Consider the following 19,358-nt stretch of genomic DNA (forward strand, 5'->3'; position numbering starts at 1 on the left):
TTCACAGACACACATTTCCACCAACCATAGCCCTCTCCCTGTCCCACCAAAAAGAGTGAATACAAAGGTAGTTAATTCTTAAGCAAAAAACATTTGGTGGGCAATTATATCAAGGCCCAATTCTCAGTACTAAGGAATGATTAAATTAAAACAATAATAAAGTAATATTTCTTACACATTACACTGGAAAAATTAAAAGGTAAAAAATTACTAAATGTTGGCAAGGATGTGTTAAAAAAAAAAAAAAAAGAGTTCTCATGCACTGCCAATGGGAATATTAACTATCCAATCACATCAGTAAGTATAGGGAAGATGAAGACAGCCAGGCCTAAGAGCCATCACTCTCAGGCATATACCAAGAACTCTCCACGGCTGACAAAGAAACACAAAAAGATAGTCATTACAGTATTGTTTTTACTGGCATAAAACTAAACAATGTATATGTCTATCAATAGAAAATAGGAGAAAAGATAAACATTCCATTGTATTCATATAATTCCATCCCATTCATACCGCTAAGTAACATACAGGACCTCTAAAATTTATGTTGAACAAAAGCAAGCAAGTCACAAAAGAGTTTGTAGTATATAGGTCATTAATCAGACTGTGAAATAATGGAAAAATAAATACTAGTTTTAGACAGAGACATCTATGTGCCAATAGTTTAAAAACATAAATACCAAAACATGCTGGAATCAAGAGAGTGGCTACAGTGGCATGAGGAAAGAGAATGGGATCAGGAAGGAGTATGCGAGTACCTCAACTGTACAGGTAATACTTTGTTACTCTAAAAACTAAACCCAAACAGTAAAAATTTAACACTTGATAAATTTGGAGGCGGGTACAAGGTGTTCATTATATTGCTTTCTAGAGCTTTTTATGTGTTTATAATTTTTTTTAAAGCAAAACGAAAACTCTGAGGGGATTCAATAAAATACACTCAGACTTTCTCACATATGTTCAAATAAATGCCATCGAAGTAGAAGTTTATAAAAGTGTACCTAATTTCTTTTCATTGGAATCCAATGAAGAAGCTCTGAACTGCTCAAGTATGATAAAATGATCATAACAAATACAAAGACATTACAATGAAAGCTTCAATGTAAAGAAATTGATATATTAAAAATGGTAATTTATCAGCTATACTTTTATAAAGACTTGTAACAATTACACTGTGTGCAGAGATGAGAAACTAAAACAGTAATTTTTTTAAAAAAATACAAGAATACAAACAATACCTTGGATGCACGAATCTGCCTGTGAACATCCGTTAGTTGCTGGATTTTGTACTCCAGTTCTGAAATCTGGGCTTGAAGCCATGTCCATCGACTGCCAACTCTCGCTCTGTCTACAAGCCACTTCCATTCAGTGCTACAGTTACTGTGAAGGAGACAAACATTGTTAGTCAAAGAACAAAGGCAATCAAGTTTTCACAGACTACTTAATAAATTCTTCGGCTCCTATCATATAATCCAAATTCCTTTATACAACATCTAATTACATGAAAGAACCTCACATCAACTCTTAGCAAAGAAAAATATTTAACTTCCTTATCTATCCCATAAGCACTTGTTTTTATTATTACATATCCAGTAATAAGATAATCTCCTCTGCTCCTTAACATTTTATTAATATGCATAAGGGCTGAAATAGGAGTGGGCTAGCAAAAGAAAGGAAACAGTAGTGATACTACTAACACCATGTAAAAACTGTTACATGAAGCTTCTATATGTAAGCAGAAGTATTAGTCACTTGAACTGTGCTAGATCTAAATCCATGTAATAAACCAGAGTACTCAATTTTATTATATGTAATTTTTATTCGTTAAAACAGTAGTCACTGGTAGCTAATTAAACACCTAAACTCAATTTAAATATATTATCAAAAAGTATCAAAAATATGGCTGCTCTACCTTTCAAATAAGTATACCAAATATATAGGCCTTGAAATGTTTATTAAGATAAATAGCTTATAAAAACCTGATTCCTAGGGGCACCTGGGTGGCTCAGTTTGTTATGCTTCTGCCTTCGGCTCCGGTAGTAACCACAGGATCTTCGGGTTGAGCCCCACATCAGGCTCCCTGATCATCAGGGAGCCAGCTTGTCCCTCTCCCTCTGCCCTGCTTGTGCTCTCTCTCTTGAATAAATAAATAAAATCTTTAAAAAAAAAAGGGGGGGTGGGGTGAGGGATCCCTGGGTGGCTCAGTCAGTTAAGTGCCTGCCTTTGGCCCAGGCCATGATCCCAGGCTGTTGGGATTGAGTCCCATATAGGGATCCTTGCCCAGCAAGGAGCCTGCTTCTCCCACTCCCTGCTGCTTCCCTGTTTGTTTGCTCTCTCTGACAAATAAGTTAAAAACTAATAATAATAAAATAGATTTAAAAAATAAACCTGATTCCCAGGATTCACAGCCCAAAGATAAGAATTTATATAGACTTTTCCATCATGCATTTTTGAAAATAAGGGTTGAACCCCAGCTCCTCTATCTTTTGGCAAGGGTACTATTCTAATCCATAGTTTGTGAGATAACAAATTAATTACTTTATGAAAATCTAATCACTCCAAATAGAAAACAGTTATTTGGAATAACTAATTAAGAGCTTCAGATTACAAAAGAAAACATGACAGAAATTGAAGGTAAAAATGAAAACCAACAAATGTTTCATGGCAGAACACAACCTTTATGAAAAACTTGCCCCAAAATTACATTTACTGTCAAAACCCATAGAATGTACAATACCAAGAGTGAATCCTCATGTAAAGTATGGACTTTAAGTGGTAACTATTTATCAGTTTAAGTTCATAGATTGTTACAAATGCACTACTTTGGTATGCAGTATAATGATGGGGAGGTTCTATCAGTGTAGGGACAGGGAATATACAGGAACTCTTGCATTTTCTGCTTAATTTTGCTAGGAATCTAAAACTGTCCATTAGTTTTACACATTGAACCATAACTGAATGTCTCCCATACAAACTTTAGCCAGAGAAAACTTATCCTAAAAGATAATTTACTGGGGTGCCTGGTGGCTCGGTTGGTAAAGCATGTGACTGTTGATCTTGCGGTTGAGAGTCTGAGCCCCATGTTAGGTCAGGAGAGGACTTAAAAATATTTTTAAAAATAAAATAATAAAAGATCATTTGTTGTGATGAGCACTGAAACTAAACTGCACACCTGAATCACTGAAATGCACACCTGAAATGAATAATACACTGTATGTTAACTGGAATTTAAATAAAAACTTACAGAAATAAAATACAATTTGTTGGAGAAACGGAATAAATTATTATAACTTCACCGTATAGAATATATTTATTATAACAGGATTTTACATTAAATCAACGTCCCTAAGAGTTAATTTGTTTTTATCCATTTGAGAGAGAGAGTGTGTAAGCAGGGTGGAGGGCAGCAAAAGGAGAGGGAGAAGCAGACTCCCTGCTGAGCAGGGAGACCCATGCAGGACTTGATCCCAGGATCCTAGGATCATGACCCAAACTGAAGGCAGACGCTTAACCAATTGAGCCACCTAAGTGCCTCAAGAAATGTTCTTAAGATTCTAATTGCACACGATATGATTGAGGAGACCTTCATATAGGTTAAGAATTCTCTTGGTATTATGTATTCGGTCTATATGTATTATGTTTTATGTATTACGTGCATTATGTATTTGGCTTATAGTCATTATTGTGCTTTTAAATTTGACACATTTTTAAATCATATTTTCATAGTTATGAAAATAACAAAAGAGAATGCTTATTCAAAATAATATTAAAATGCAGGGGCACTTGGCCGGCTCAGTCAGAGGGGCATGCAACTCTTGATTTAAGATTTTGAGTTCAAGCCCCACGTTGAGTATAAAGATTACTTAAATAAACAAACAAAGAAACAAATAAACAAGCTTTAAAAAAAATAATATTAGCTTTTCCTTTTTGTGGCCATTGTTGAAGTGCCAGCAGCCACAATGAAGTTTAACCCCTTTGTGACTTCTGATGAGAGCAAGAACTGTAAAGAGTACTTCAATGCATCTCCCCACATTTGCAGGAAGATTATGTCTTCCTGGCTGAGACAGAAGTACAATGTTCGATCCATGCCCATCCAAAAGGATAAAGTACAGGCTGTATGAGGATACTACAAAGGTGAACAAATGGGCAAAGCAGTCCAGGTTTACAGGAAGAAATATGTCATCTACCCTGAACAACTATACAAGAAGGCAAAAGGCACAACTGTCCATGTGGGCACTCAGCCTAGCAAGATGGTTATCACTAGACTAAAACTGGACAAAGACTGCAAAAAGATCAAGCCAAATCTCACCAAGCAGGAACAGAAAAGGGCAAATACAGGGAAGAAACAATGGAGAAGATAAGGGAATAAAGTAATCTTATATACAACTTTAAATAAAAACTGTTAAGTGGCTGGGTGGCTCATTTGGTTCAGCCTCCGCCTTCTGCTCAGGTCATGATCCCAGGGTCCTAGGATCAAGCCCTGTGTGGGTTTCCTACTCAGCGGAGGGGGGTGGGTGTCTGCTTCTACTGCTCCCACCCCACCCCGTGCGTGCGCACGCTCTCTCTCAAATAAAATCTTTAAATAAATAAAAACCATTAAAATGAAAAAATATTAAAATAGATACTATTATCTATTATTCATAGATAATACTTAATAACACTAACTACCAATCATGAAATTAGTGAGAAAGGCAAGGGCCATGGCACATAGCAATTGTACAGGTTAATGGTAAAGTGTTGGATTTTATGCAAAAAGGAAGGGTTTTTTGTTGTTGTTTTTTGTGTTTTTTTTTTTTTTAAGATTCCATTCATTTATTTGACACAGAGAGATAGTGAGTGAGAGAGAGCATAAGCAGGAGGAGCGGCAGGCAGCACAAGAGGGAGAGGCAGGCTCCCCAGTGAGCAGGGAGCCTGAATGGGGACTCAATCCCAGCACTCCAGGATCACAACTCGAGCCGAAGGCAGCAGTCCAACCAAGAAAACCACCCAGGTGCCCCCAAAAAGAAAGTTATTAGCAAGGCAATAAAAAAACCTTTTTTTTCCCCCAAGCACTCTGGTTACTAGGTAGAGAAAGCATTATAGTGGGATATGAGAAGAAATAAGGAAATCGGTTAGGATGCAACTATAGTAATCTGTGTGTGGTACAGATAAGTGTGATCTCCAAATAGTTCATGTGCTATCCTACATTTCCCAGCCTTCTTTGCACTTAGGTTGGAGCCATGTGACTAATTCTGACGGATGCATTAGGAGCTAGGGTTCTAGTCATTTCCAGTGTATCAACCTTCAAAGCCACTAGTGCAGACAGCATCACTACAATATGTGGGAGGATCAGCCTAAACCACACTGGCTTTTACGTAAGCCACAGCAAACCCTGGCTGTGTTAAACCTCTGAGATTGGGGGGGGGGGACCTCAGTGGCTCAGCTGTTTAAGCATCTGCCTTTAGCTGGGGTCAGGATCCAACCTGGCATCAGGCTCCTTGCTCAGCAGGGAGCCTGCTTTTCCCTCTGCCTGCTGCTCCCCCCTGCTTGGGCTCTCTGTCTGACAAATAAACAAATAAAAGTTAAAAAACAAAAACAAAAACAAAACAAAACAAAACACTGAGATTACAAGGTTAATTGTTACTCTAGAGCCCAATCTGACTAAAACACTGAATAAAAAATGAAAATGCCATTAACAAAGAAGGGAGGGTGGATAAAGAAGAGATGAAGGTAAGAGGATGGATTCAAAGTTCACTTTAAAGCTGAACTGATCACAATCCCAGATTTCAACCTACACTATAAAGCTACAGTAATCGAAACACAGCATGGTTCTGGCACAAAAACAGACACATAAGTCAAAAGGACAGAATAGAGTCCAGAAATAGACCCATGCTCATATGATCAATTAATCTATGAAAACACAGGCAAGAATTTACAATTGGGAAAACACAGTTTCTTTAATAAATGGTATTGGGGAAACTAGACAGCCACAGGCAATAGAATGAAACTAGACCATTTTCTTACACTATACACAAAAATAAGCTCAAAATGGATTAAAAACTTAAATGTAAGACCTGCATCCATAAAACTCCTAAAAGAAAACACAGGCAATTATCTCTTTGTCACTGGACTTAACAAAAAGCAAATATTGTATTGGGACTACTTCAAACTAAAAACTTTTGCATAACAAAGGAAACCATCAACAAAACAAAAAGGCAACCTACCAAGTGGGAGAGGATATTTGCAAATGATACATCTGAAAAGTGGTTAATGTTCAAAATATATAAAGAATTCATACAACTCAACACCAAAGAAACTAAGAATCAGATTTTAAAATAGGCAAACGACCTCAATAGACATTTTTTCAAAGAAGCCATACAAATAGTCAACAGATATATGAAAAGATGTTCAATATCACTAATCATAAGAGAAATACAAATCAAAACCACAATGAGATATTGCCTCACACCAGTCAAATGGCTGGTATCAAAAAGCCAAGAATAAATGTTGGTCAGAATATGGGGAAAAGGAAACTCTCATGATGTTGGTAGAAAGGTAAATTGGTGCAGCCACAATGGAAAATAGTATGGAGGTTCTTCAAAAAATTAAAAATAGAAAGATCCTGTAGTTCCACTGCCAGGCATTTACCAAAGAAAATTAAAACACCAATTCAAAAAGATATATATGTACCCCTATATTTACTATAGCATTATTTACAATAGCCAAGATAGGGAAGTAACCTAAGTGCCCACTGATAGGTAAATGGATAAATATGTCTCTCCCTCTCTCTCGCTTGTGCGCACGCTCTCTCTCTCTCTCTCTCTCTCTCTCTCTCACACACACACACACACACACACACACACACACGCATGCAGGAATATTACTCAGCCATAAAAAAGAACAAAATCTTGCCATTTTGAAAACACAGATAGAGCTATAGGGTATTATACTAAGTGAAATAAGTCAGGTACAGAAAGGCAGATACCATATGATTTCACTTACATGTAGAATCTAAAAAAGAACTTAACAAACAAAAACAAAAACAGACTAATAAATACAGAGAACAAACTGGTTGTTGCCAGAGGAGAGGAGGTTGGGGGATGGGGAGAACAAGTTAAGGGGATTAAGAGCACAAATTTCAAGTTCTAAAATAAATGAGTCATAGACATAAAAAAGGGTACAGCATAGGGAATATAGTCAATAATATTGTAATAACTTTGTATGGTGACATATGGTACCAACACTTAACCAGTGGTAAGCATTGTATAATGTATAAAACTGTGGAACCACTATGTTGTACATCTGAAAGTAATGTAACATTGTTCATCAACTATGCTTCAATTAAAAAAATAAAATAAAAATAATTTTTTTTTTTTTAAAGAAAGTGTAACAGACAATGGGCCAGCCTTGGTCTATGGACCTCAGTTTGCTAATTCCAGATGTAGAGGGTATTTTTACAAGCTTCCAGTGCTTCCCAAGGGATTATGACTTCCTTTAATTAAGTAACTGTTCAAATCTTTGGCTCCTATTTACTTGGGTTATCTTTTTATTGACATAAGGCCCATATCAGACTTATGTGTATTTGAAATATTTGTAGTTCCCAGTCTATAGCTTGCCTTTCATTTTCCTAATAGTATCTTTTGAGCCAAAAAGATTCTAATCTCGATGAAGCCCAATTTATCAAATTTTCCTTTTATGGATATCTTCATGTCCTAAGAGTTCTTTACTTAACACAAAGTCATAGATTCATTCATGTTTCTAAAAGATCAAGGAGTTTTAGAGTTTTGGCTTTTAGACCTATAATCCAATTCAAGTTAATTTCTGTGTATGTGTGAATAAGAATTCAGATTCTTTTGGAGGGGATATTTAGTTCCTGAACCATTTGTTGAAAGAGTCTACTATCCTTCAGTAGGGAAGAAAAAAAAAAAAAAAGAAAGAAAGAAAGAAAGAAAGAAAAAAAAACCCAAAACCAAAATCTTATCCTTGACTAGGTAAAAGACTGTATGAATACTACACTTATTTAACTATGTTTTTAAAACCCTTGCATAACAGGGGCACTTAGGTGGCTCAGTCAGTTAAGCATGGGACTCCTGATATTGGCTCAGGTCATGATCTCAGGGTTGTGGGATGGAGCCCATGAAAGACTCTGCACTTAGTGCAGAGTCTGCTTCTTTTTCTCTGCCCCTCCTCCTGCTCACACACACTCTCTCTCTCTCTTTAAAATAAATAAATAAAACTTTAAAAATTTTTTAAAAAATAAAAATCCTTGTAAAACATCAAGCATTGACAGCTAGGGACATATAAATAAAGGAAATAAATGACATTTTAACTAATCCATAATACAGGGCCTTCAAGGAATGTGAAAACGAACCAACTGCTTCTCCATAACTGGCAGCAAAAAAATGTATTCCATTAAGAGTTCTAAGCCACACAACTGAGAACGAACTTAGGAGCAAGGGTTAGACTAATTCCCAGCCAAATGTACTGTTTCGGGTGGTCTCAAGGTGGCAGTCACTGAATGCAGGAGACTAGGATGGTCTGAGAAAAATAATGAATTAACTAGTCTACAGGCTCAACAACTATAAACAAATGAGATCTTTAGCCGTGATACTTTCACATGTGACTAGAGGCAAACGGAACGGAAATCCACATTTTTGAGGGAACTCCTATAGGAAAAAAAATACCACAAACTTAACATCCTCTACCTGGGAAGCCCAAATACGCAACAGGAGACAACGGGAGAATGCAGTACAGCCTCCACTTAAGGGTACACTCTCCAACATTCATTGCAGATAAAAACACAAAGGAAAATGGATAAGGAATAATTTCCAAATAGCAAAGGCAAGAGGCTACGGAGGACAAAAGACAAACCAATTTAGGATTCTATCAAGACCTTGCTGCACTTACAGAAAAAGATGTCTTATTAATTATTGTAAGGACCTATCATGTGTATCTCATTTTCTTTTCCCAGTGGGAATATTTTATTGCAGCTTTCCTGTCTCTACTCCTATATACACACAAGAGGAATAAGAGGGTTGGAAAACTTGTCTATTCATTTATAGGTCACCACATCATAATTAACAATATATGGACGTGACTAAAAGGCCATTACTCCACTGACTGAATATAACTTTGAATAGTCATCCTTGAGGAATGGATGTGTGTTCTCTTTAAGAAGGGAGTGTCTGGATATTTGGGTGACAAAGAGGCAAACTGAATAGACTTCTTATTTTCTGTCATTCTCTAGTCTCCTCTTTTTTTTTTTTTAAATATTTTATTTATTTATTTGACAGAGATCACAAGTAGGCTGAGAGACAGGCAGAGAGAGAGGAGGAAACAGGCTCCCTGCTGAGCAGAGAGCCCGATGTGGGGCTTGATCCCAGGACCCTGGGATCATGACCTGAGCTGAAAGCAGAAGCTTTAACCCACTGAGCCACCCAGGTGCCCCAAGTCTCCTCTTTTTTTATACCAGAACCCTTTCAGTTATAGCTGAGCTCATGGTAGCTCATATTTCCCAGTCTTACCAGCAGTTAGGTATAGTCACTAGGTCCTTAACAATCAGATGTGAGCCAGATTAATGCGTGCAACCTCTGGTCTTGACATTAAAAAATGTTTGTGTAGGGCGCCTGGGTGGCTCAGATGGTAAAGTATCTGCCTTCACCTCGGGTCATGATCCCAGGATCCTTGGATCGAATCCTGTATCAGACTCCGTGCTCAGCGAGGAGCCTGCTTCTCCCTCTGCCTCTGTCTCTCTATCTCTCATGAATAAATAAAATCTTTTTGAAAAAAAGTTTGTGTTTTATTTTATTTTTTATTTATTTATTTTTTTAAAGATTTTTTTCATTTATTTGACAGAGAGAGATCACAAGTAGGCGGAGAGGCAGGCGGAGAGACAGGGAAGCATGCTCCCTGCTGAGCAGAGAGCCAGATGCGGGGCTCAATCTCAGGACCCTAGGATCATGAGCTGAGCTGAAGGCAGTGGCTTAACCAGAGGGCAAACCAGGTGCCCCAAAACACCCTTTCTCTTCTATGAAAAGATTCTGAAAAATTAATGGTCTGCTAAATAGTCTTAACTGTGTTTTTAAAATCCTTGCATAACATCAAACATTGACAACTAGGAACAAAGAAGAAAATTAACAAACTTTTTAACTAATCAAAACATATATGCTAAAGGAATAGTCTGAAGTTCAACAAGCACTGTGTGTGTGTGTGTGTGTGTGTGTGTGTCTCTTTCGTTCAGTAAGCCAAGCCACTATGCAAGTGTTTCCAAACTATACAGCGTACAAAGGACCAAGTGAAAGTATAAAAAGTGCTAAAATCCAGCAAGAATTCTACATGGTAAGGCTGCAACTACGGGGCGCCTGGGTGGCTCAGTGGGTTAAAGCCTCTGCTTTCGGCTCAGGTCATGATCCCAGGGTCCTGGGATCGAGCCCCGCATCGGGCTCTCTGCTTGGCAGGGAGCCTGCTTCCTCCTCTCTCTCTCTCTCTCTGCCTGCCTCTGCCTACTTGTGATCTCTGTCAAATGAAATGAATAAAATCTTCAAAAAAAAAAAAAAAAAAAAAAAAAAAGAAGGCTGCAACTACAAATCTAAATCTGCTCAGAGAGGAAGAACATTTTTCCTTTGCGCAAAAATAGGCTAGTGATGGCTGTGCAAGCCACTATGATGGACACTGAAAAGAAATTAGCACCAGGCAACTCAAAATCAATGGAATTTTTAAAAATCTGAGTTCTAATAAAACAATAACAATCCTTATAAAAATACTAGTGCAGTTTTGTATCAAAAATAAGTCAGTCCAGTCTTTAAAATTTCATATCCTGGAGCTCATACTTCTTTTGATGTGGGTCCTTGAAGACATTCAATTCTAATAAATAATTTTAATAAAAATTAAAAATATCATCTAGAGATAGTCTTCTCTATCAATAATTTCTTTTAAACACAACGGAACTATCTTCACAACTTCTGCAAAGCAACTTTAAACTTCTTCAGATCTTTTAACATAGTGAAATATGTAGCAAATTTTAAGCCAATAAACTAGCAACTTACTGCACTATACGAAGGTACTTTTACAGAATTTTTGGCATTTTTCTTATACCACTAAGGATTTATCTTTAGTTGTAAAAAGGCTTGCCCCTGATCATTCCAAAACATTAATGTGTTTGCAGTGGTTGGAAAAAAAACCCATTTCAAATTCATCATTATACTGACATCATTCGCCTATATACCAAATGTTATAAGAAGTTTTCAGAAAGAAGGAAAATTACATAGGTCAGAAACAGATCTTCATAGAGAAAGAACAATGAGAATAAGTGAAAGTAAAATAGTAACTTTATTTTTCTTATATCTAATGGGTCTAATAGGTAATAAACCTGTTCAAAATAGTAATAGCAACAATTTAGTAGATTATGAATGTGCTCATGTATATGTGTATGCTTACATATATGTCTATAAAAATGCTAAGTATAAGGGAAAGGAATGACAGAAGTGATACCAAAAAAATGAGAGGAAAGAATTAGGATTATTTTGTCATTATAAGGTACCTACAGGGTTATTTGAAAGAAAACTATAAATGTAACCACTAAAAAAAGGACTTTAAAAACATTTACTTATTTGAGCGAGAGAGAATGCATAAACACATGTGAGCCCGGGGGAAGAGGAAGAGGGAGAGAATCTTAAGCAGATTCCCCACTGAGTGTGGAACTGACATAGAGCTCCTGTACTGAAATCAAGAATCGGATGCTAACTGAGCCACCCAGGTGCTTTACCACTAAAGAGAGGTTTTTTTGGCTTTTTTTTTTTAAGTATAATTGATATTCTAAGAAAGGAAAAGAAGTAGAATCATATAAAATGTTCATTTAAAACCCAAAAGGCAGAAAATTGTGGAAGACAAGAATAGGAGCAAAGACCAAGGGCAACAAATAGAAAACAGTGACAAATATAGTAGATATTAATCTACTACATCAGTAATCACTTTAAACATCAATAATCTAACTATACCAATTAAAAGACAGTGATCATCAGAGTGGATCAAAACATAAGACCTAACTGTATGTCATCAGAAACAAACTTTAAATATAAAAAACATATACAGATTAAAAGTAAAGGGATGGAGAAAGTTATGGCATGCTAACTAACATGAACTAGAGGAAATCAAGAGTAGCTATATTAATTTCAGACAAAGCAGACTTTAGAGCAAGAAGTTATCATGAATAAAGAAGGGGATTACAGTACAATAAAAAGGTCTACTTCCAAGAAGATAACAATCTTTAATGTGTATATGCCTAACAAAAAACCATCAAACTCTGTGAGGCAATAAATGATAAAACTGCAATGAGAAACAAATGAATCCATTATTCTAGCTGAAGACTATAACACTCTTTCAGAAATGCATGGATCCAACAGGCAGAAAACCAGTAAAGATGCAGCTGAATCATTCACCAACTAGGCATTAACAGACATCGACAGCCTACATCATCCAACAACAGTCAATTACACATTCTTCTCAAGTTAACAAGGAAAATAAAAGAGACTACATTCTGGGCCATAAAACAAAATTTAATTAAAAAAAAAAGAAATTGGGGCACCTGCATGGCACAGTTGGTTAAGCATCCGACTCTTGGTTTTGGCTCAGGTTGTGATCTCAGGATCCTGAGATCAAGCCCCACTTTGGGCTCCATGCTCAGTATGGAGTCTGCTTGAGATTCTCTCTTCTCCTCTCTCTGCCCTTCCTGCTTATGCTCTTTCTCTCTATCTCTGTCTCTCTCTCTCAAATAAATAAATAAATTTTAAAAAGATAAAAATCATATGATGTCTGCTCTCAGACCACAATGAAATTAAAATTGGAAATCAGTAACAAACAGGGGTGGCTGGCAGCTTCAGTTGGAAGAGCATGTGTCTTTTGATCTCCAGGTCATGGGTTCGAGCCCCATGTTGGGTGTAGAGATTACTAAAAAATAAATAAATAAACTAAAAAAAAACAAAACCAAAAACAAAAACCACTAACTGAAAAATCCCTCAAAACTTGAAGATTAAACTACACACTTTTAAGTAATGCATGGGACAAAGAAATCATCTGAAGATAGATTTTAAAATATGAGTGAAATGAAAATGCAAATACAAGACACCAAAACTTGTAGGATTCAGGGAAAACAGTCCTTATGCAGAACAGTAAGAGGTAGTTACATAATTTATAGCATTAAATGCATATTTAGAAAACTTTTTAAAAATCTAAAACCAATTACCCAAGCTTCCACTTCAGCAAACTAGGAAAAGAAGAGCATATTAAATCCAAAGTAAGTAGAAGGAAAGAAATAATAAAAACTAGAGAAACCAATAAAGCTGAAAATACAAAACTGAGAAAATCAACAAAACCAAAAAATGGGTTTTCTTAAAGATTAATAAAATCAGTAAGTCTCTGGCCAGACTAAACAAAAAAAAAAAGATGACACAAATTCCTAATATTAGAAAGGAAAGAGGAGATATCATGACAGACCTTATGGACATTAAAAAGATAATAAAAGAATATGATGAATAACTCTAAGTCCAGAAATTTGATAACCTAGGTGAAATGGGCCAATTTCTTGAAATGCACAATCTGCCAAAACTCATATAAGAAGAAATAGACAGGGAGGTGGGTGGGAGGATGAATTAAATAGGCGATGAGGATTAACAAGTACAGTTGTGGTGAGCACTGGGTATTATACAGAAGTGCTGAATCACTCTACTGTACACCTGAAACTAGTATTACACTGTATATGTTAACTAACTGGAATTTAAATAAAAGCTTTAAAAAATACTCCTGGGTTTGTTATAAATATATAAATTTTAAAAAGAAAGAAACAGACAACCTTAATAGCCCTATATCTATTAAAGAAATTGGATCAGGGCACCTGGGTGGCTCAGTCTGTTAAAGGTCTGACTCTTGGTTTCAGCTCAGGTCATGACCTCCTGGTCATGGGAGTGAGCCCCACGTGAGGCTCTAATTTTAGCGTGGAGTCTGCCTCAGAGTCTCTCTCCCTCTCCCTCTTACTCACTCTGTCTCCTCCTCTCAAATAAATATTTAAAATCTTAAAAAAAAATAAAGAAACTGGATCAATAATTAATAATCTTCCAAAAGAGAAAGCACCATGCCTAAATGGGCTCACTGGTAAATTCTACTAAAAATTTAAGGAAGAAATGTTACCAATCCTCTACAATCTCTTTCAGAAGATAGAGGCAGAGGGACTACTTCTTAACTCATTCTTTGAGGCCGGCATTACCCCAATGCCCTAATGTAAAGACATTACAAGAAAACTATAGATCATTATCTCTCATGGAGATAGTTGCAAAAATCCTCAAAAAATATTAGCAAATTAAATTCAACAATGTATAAAAGGACTTTTATAACATGACCAAGTGGGATTTACCCAGGTATGCAAGACTAGCTCAATATTCAAAAATCAATTAAAATCCATCACATCATTTTATCAATAGATACACAAAAAACATTTTACAAAATTCAACACTGATGCAGGATAAAAACTCTGTTATACTAAAAAAAAAAAAACAAAAAAAAAACCTCTCAATTAACTAGGAATACACAGAATTTCCTCAACCTGATAATCTACCAAAAACCTATAACCACATCATACCTTCAATGGTGAGAAACCAGAAATTTTCCCACTAAGATTAAGAACAATGTGATATATCCCCCCTCACTTCTCATTTTTCATAATAGAAACCTTAGCTAATAGAATAAGAAAAGGAAATAAAAGATACCCAAGGCGTGTAAGGAAGAAATAAAACTTTTCGTTCACAGATGACATGATCATCAATAGGAAAAATCCAAAAGAATTACACACAAAAACCCCTGCAACTAGTAAGTGATTATAGAAACATTGCAGGATACAAAGTTAATATACAAAAGTCAACTGCTTTCTTACATACCAGGAATGTACAAGTGGAATTTGAATAAAAAACATATTATCATTTACATTAGTACACCCATAAATGAAACAATTAGATATGTCTTAAAAATATATGCAAAATCCATGAGAAAAACTTTAAAACTCTGATGAATGATATCAAAGAACTACGTAAATAGATATTCCATGTTCAAAGACTCAATATTGATAATATGTCAGCTTTTTCCAATTTGATTCAATAAAATCCCAATCAATTCTGTTTCTATCTTATTTCTCAATAATAACAAAATGGACAACCTAATTAAAAAAATAGGCAAAGACCTGAACAGACACCTCACCAAAGAACATACAGATATGGCAAGTAAGCATATAAAAAAATGTTCAACATTGTATGTCATTAATGAATTGCAAATTAAAGCAACAGTAAGGTACCACTATATATCTAGCGGAATAACCGAAATCCAGCACCAACAGCAAATGCAGACAAAGATGTGGAACAAGAGCAATCTCATTCACTGTTGGTCGGAATGCAAAATAGTACAGCCACTTCAGAACAAAGTTTGGCAACTTCTTACAAAACTAAATATACTCTTACCATACAATCCAGGAATTGCACTTCTTGGTATTTATCCAAATAAACTGAAAACTTAATGAAAACATAAATATTTACAGCAGTTTTATTCATAATTTCCAAAACCTGGAAGTAATCAAGACATCCTTCAATAGGTGACTAAATAAGTAAACTGTGGTACATCCAGGCAGCAGAATATTATTCAGCACTAGAAATATACTATCAAGTCAAGACAAGACATCAAGAAAACTTAAATGCATATTAAGAGAAAGAAGGCAATCTGAAAAGGCTACACACTGTGTAATTCCAACCCTGTGACTCTAGAATGGGCAAAACTATGGAGATAGTAAAAAGATTAATGGTTGTCAGGGATTGGAGTGAGGGAAGAGTAAGAAGGCTCTGAGGATCTGTAGGGCAGTAAAAATATTCTGTGTGATTCCTATTTTGCCAACCCACAGAATGTGTAATACCAAAAGTGAACCCTACTGTAAACGATGGACTTTGGGTGGTAATAATGTGTCTGTACAGTACCACTGTGGTAGGGAATGTCAATAATGGGGAAGCTTATGCATGTTAAGAGACAAGGGACGTCTGAAATTCTCTATACTTTCTTCTCAATTTTGCTGTGAACCTAAAACTGCCCTAAAATTTATTAAATATATATATATGTAATAATGAGCTTATTTTCATTGAAGTACTACTTTCCTCAATGATGTCCAGGCACCACAATATAAAGTATTTCTTTACCATTTTGTAGCTATTGCTCCATTTTGCAATTGCACTTGAATTTCTGCCCTTCTGTAAAAAACTGTCACTCAACCATCATTGCAATTTCTCTAGGACTGTTTTTCATTCCACTTTCTCTGTGTCCCATTCAAGTAAAATGTAATAAAAACAGACTTTTCTCATCTATTTCTTAAGTGTAGAGAATTTAAAAATAAATATAAAAATAATTTGTTAACCCTACACCTAAAGGAGCTGGAGAAAGAACAAGAAAGAAACCCTAAACCCAGCAGGAGAAATCATAAAAATCAGAGCAGAAATCAATGAAATAGAAACCAAAAAAACAATAGAACAAATCAATGAAACTAGGAGCTGGTTCTTTGAAAGAATTAATAAGATCAATAAACCCCTGGCCAGACTTATCAAAAAGAAAAGAGAAAGGACCCAAATAAATAAAATCATGAATGAAAGAGGAGAGATCACAACTAACACCAAAGAAATACAGACAATTATAAGAACATACTATGAGCAACTCTACGCCAACAAATTTGACAATCTGGAAGAAATGGATGCATTCCTAGAGACATATAAACTACCACAACTGAACCAGGAAGAAATAGAAAGCCTGAACAGACCCATAACCAGTAAGGAGATTGAAACAGTCATCAAAAATCTCCAAACAAACAAAAGCCCAGGGCCAGACGGCTTCCCAGGGGAATTCTACCAAACATTTAAAGAAGAACTAATTCCTATTCTCCTGAAACTGTTCCAAAAAATAGAAATGGAAAGAAAACTTCCAAACTCATTTTATGAGGCCAGCATCACCTTGATCCCCAAACCAGACAAGGATCCCATCAAAAAAGAGAACTACAGACCAATATCCTTGATGAACACAGATGCAAAAATTCTCGCCAAAATACTAGCCAATAGGATTCAACAGTACATTAAAAGGATTATTCACCACGACCAAGTGGGATTTATTCCAGGGCTGCAAGGTTGGTTCAACATCCGCAAATCAATCAATGTGATACAACACATTAATAAAAGAAAGAACAAGAACCATATGATACTCTCCATAGATGCTGAAAAAGCATTTGACAAAGTACAGCATCCCTTCCTGATCAAAACTCTTCAAAGTGTAGGGATAGAGGGCACATACCTCAATATTATCAAAGCCATCTATGAAAAACCCACCGCAAATATCATTCTCAATGGAGAAAAACTGAAAGCTTTTCCGCTAAGGTCAGGAACACGGCAGGGATGTCCGTTATCACCACTGCTATTCAACATAGTACTAGAAGTCCTAGCTTCAGCAATCAGACAACAAAAGGAAATTAAAGGCATCCAAATTGGCAAAGAAGAAGTCAAACTATCACTCTTCGCAGATGATATGATACTATATGTGGAAAACCCAAAAGACTCCACTCCAAAACTGCTAGAACTTGTACAGCAATTCAGTAAAGTGTCAGGATATAAAATCAATGCACAGAAATCAGTTGCATTTCTCTACACCAACAACAAGACAGAAGAAAGAGAAATTAAGGAGTCCATCCCATTTACAATTGCACCCAAAACTATAAGATACCTAGGAATAAATCTAACCAAAGAGACTAAGAATCTATACACAGAAAACTATAAAGTACTCATGAAAGAAATTGAGGAAGACACAAAGAAATGGAAAAATGTTCCATGCTCCTGGATTGGAAGAATAAATATTGTGAAAATGTCTATGCTACCTAAAGCAATCTACACATTTAATGCAATTCCTATCAAAGTACCATCCATTTTTTTCAAAGAAATGGAACAAATAATCCTAAAATTTATATGGAACCAGAAAAGACCTCGAATAGCCAAAGCAATATTGAAAAAGAAAGCCAACGTTGGTGGCATCACAATTCCAGACTTCAAGCTCTATTACAAAGCTGTCATCATCAAGACAGCATGGTACTGGCACAAAAACAGACACATAGATCAATGGAACAGAATAGAGAGCCCAGAAATAGACCCTCAACTCTATGGTCAACTAATCTTCAACAAAGCAGGAAAGAATATCCAATGGAAAAAAGACAGCCTCTTCAACAAATGGTGTTGGGAAAATTGGACAGCCACATGCAGAAAAATGAAATTGGATCATTTCCTTACACCACACACGAAAATAGACTCAAAATGGATGAAGGATCTCAATGTGAGAAAGAAATCCATCAAAATCCTTGAGGAGAACATAGGCAGCAACCTCTTCGACCTCAGCCGCAGCAACATCTTCCTAGGAACATCGCCAAAGGCAAGGGAAGCAAGGGCAAAAATGAACTATTGGGATTTCATCAAGATCAAAAGCTTTTGCACAGCAAAGGAAACAGTTAACAAAACCAAAAGACAACTGACAGAATGGGAGAAGATATTTGCAAATGACATATCGGATAAAGGGCTAGTGTCCAAAATTTATAAAGAACTAAAACTCAACACCCAAAGAACAAATAATCCAATCAAGAAATGGGCAGAGGACATGAACAGACATTTCTGCAAAGAAGACATCCAGATGGCCAACAGACACATGAAAAAGTGCTCCATATCACTCGGCATCAGGGAAATACAAATCAAAACCACAATGAGATACCACCTCACACCAGTCAGAATGGCTAAAATTAACAAGTCAGGAAATGACAGATGCTGGCGAGGATGCGGAGAAAGGGGAACCCTCCTACACTGTTGGTGGGAATGCAAGCTGGTGCAACCACTCTGGAAAACAGCATGGAGGTTCCTCAAAATGTTGAAAATAGAACTCCCCTATGACCCAGCAATTGCACTGCTGGGTATTTACCCTAAAGATACAAACGTAGTGATCCGAAGGGGCACGTGCACCCGAATGTTTATAGCAGCAATGTCTACAATAGCCAAACTATGGAAAGAACCTAGATGTCCATCAACAGACGAATGGATAAAGAAGATGTGGCATATATACACAATGGAATACTATGCAGCCATCAAAAGAAATGAAATCTTGCCATTTGCGACGACGTGGATGGAACTAGAGGGTATCATGCTTAGCGAAATAAGTCAATCGGAGAAAGACAACTATCATATGATCTCCCTGATATGAGGGAGAGGAGATGCAACATGGGGGTTAAGGGTGTAGGAGAAGAATAAATGAAACAAGATGGGATTGGGAGGGAGACAAACCATAAG

The 19,358-nt window shown here is 36.3% G+C and overlaps 1 protein-coding gene and 1 pseudogene across 3 annotated transcripts in view; one reads left to right on the plus strand and one right to left on the minus strand.

Moving 5' to 3' along the window:
- Positions 1-19,358, minus strand: part of LOC111141724 (KAT8 regulatory NSL complex subunit 1 like) — a 140,060-nt gene that overhangs the window by 97,010 nt on the left and 23,692 nt on the right. For all 3 annotated transcript variants that reach the window (XM_022494528.1, XM_022494521.1, XM_022494513.1), the window contains exon 3: positions 1,239-1,380. In XM_022494528.1, the coding sequence (XP_022350236.1) occupies positions 1,239-1,380 (142 nt within the window). The remainder of the gene's footprint in view (positions 1-1,238; positions 1,381-19,358) is intronic.
- LOC111141760 lies at positions 3,960-4,369 on the plus strand (annotated as a pseudogene).

The sequence above is a fragment of the Enhydra lutris genome, unplaced genomic scaffold, assembly GCF_002288905.1.
Source record: "Enhydra lutris kenyoni isolate GAN:26980312 unplaced genomic scaffold, ASM228890v2 scaffoldscaffold1, whole genome shotgun sequence".
In the NCBI taxonomy this organism is placed as follows: Eukaryota; Metazoa; Chordata; class Mammalia; order Carnivora; family Mustelidae; genus Enhydra; species Enhydra lutris.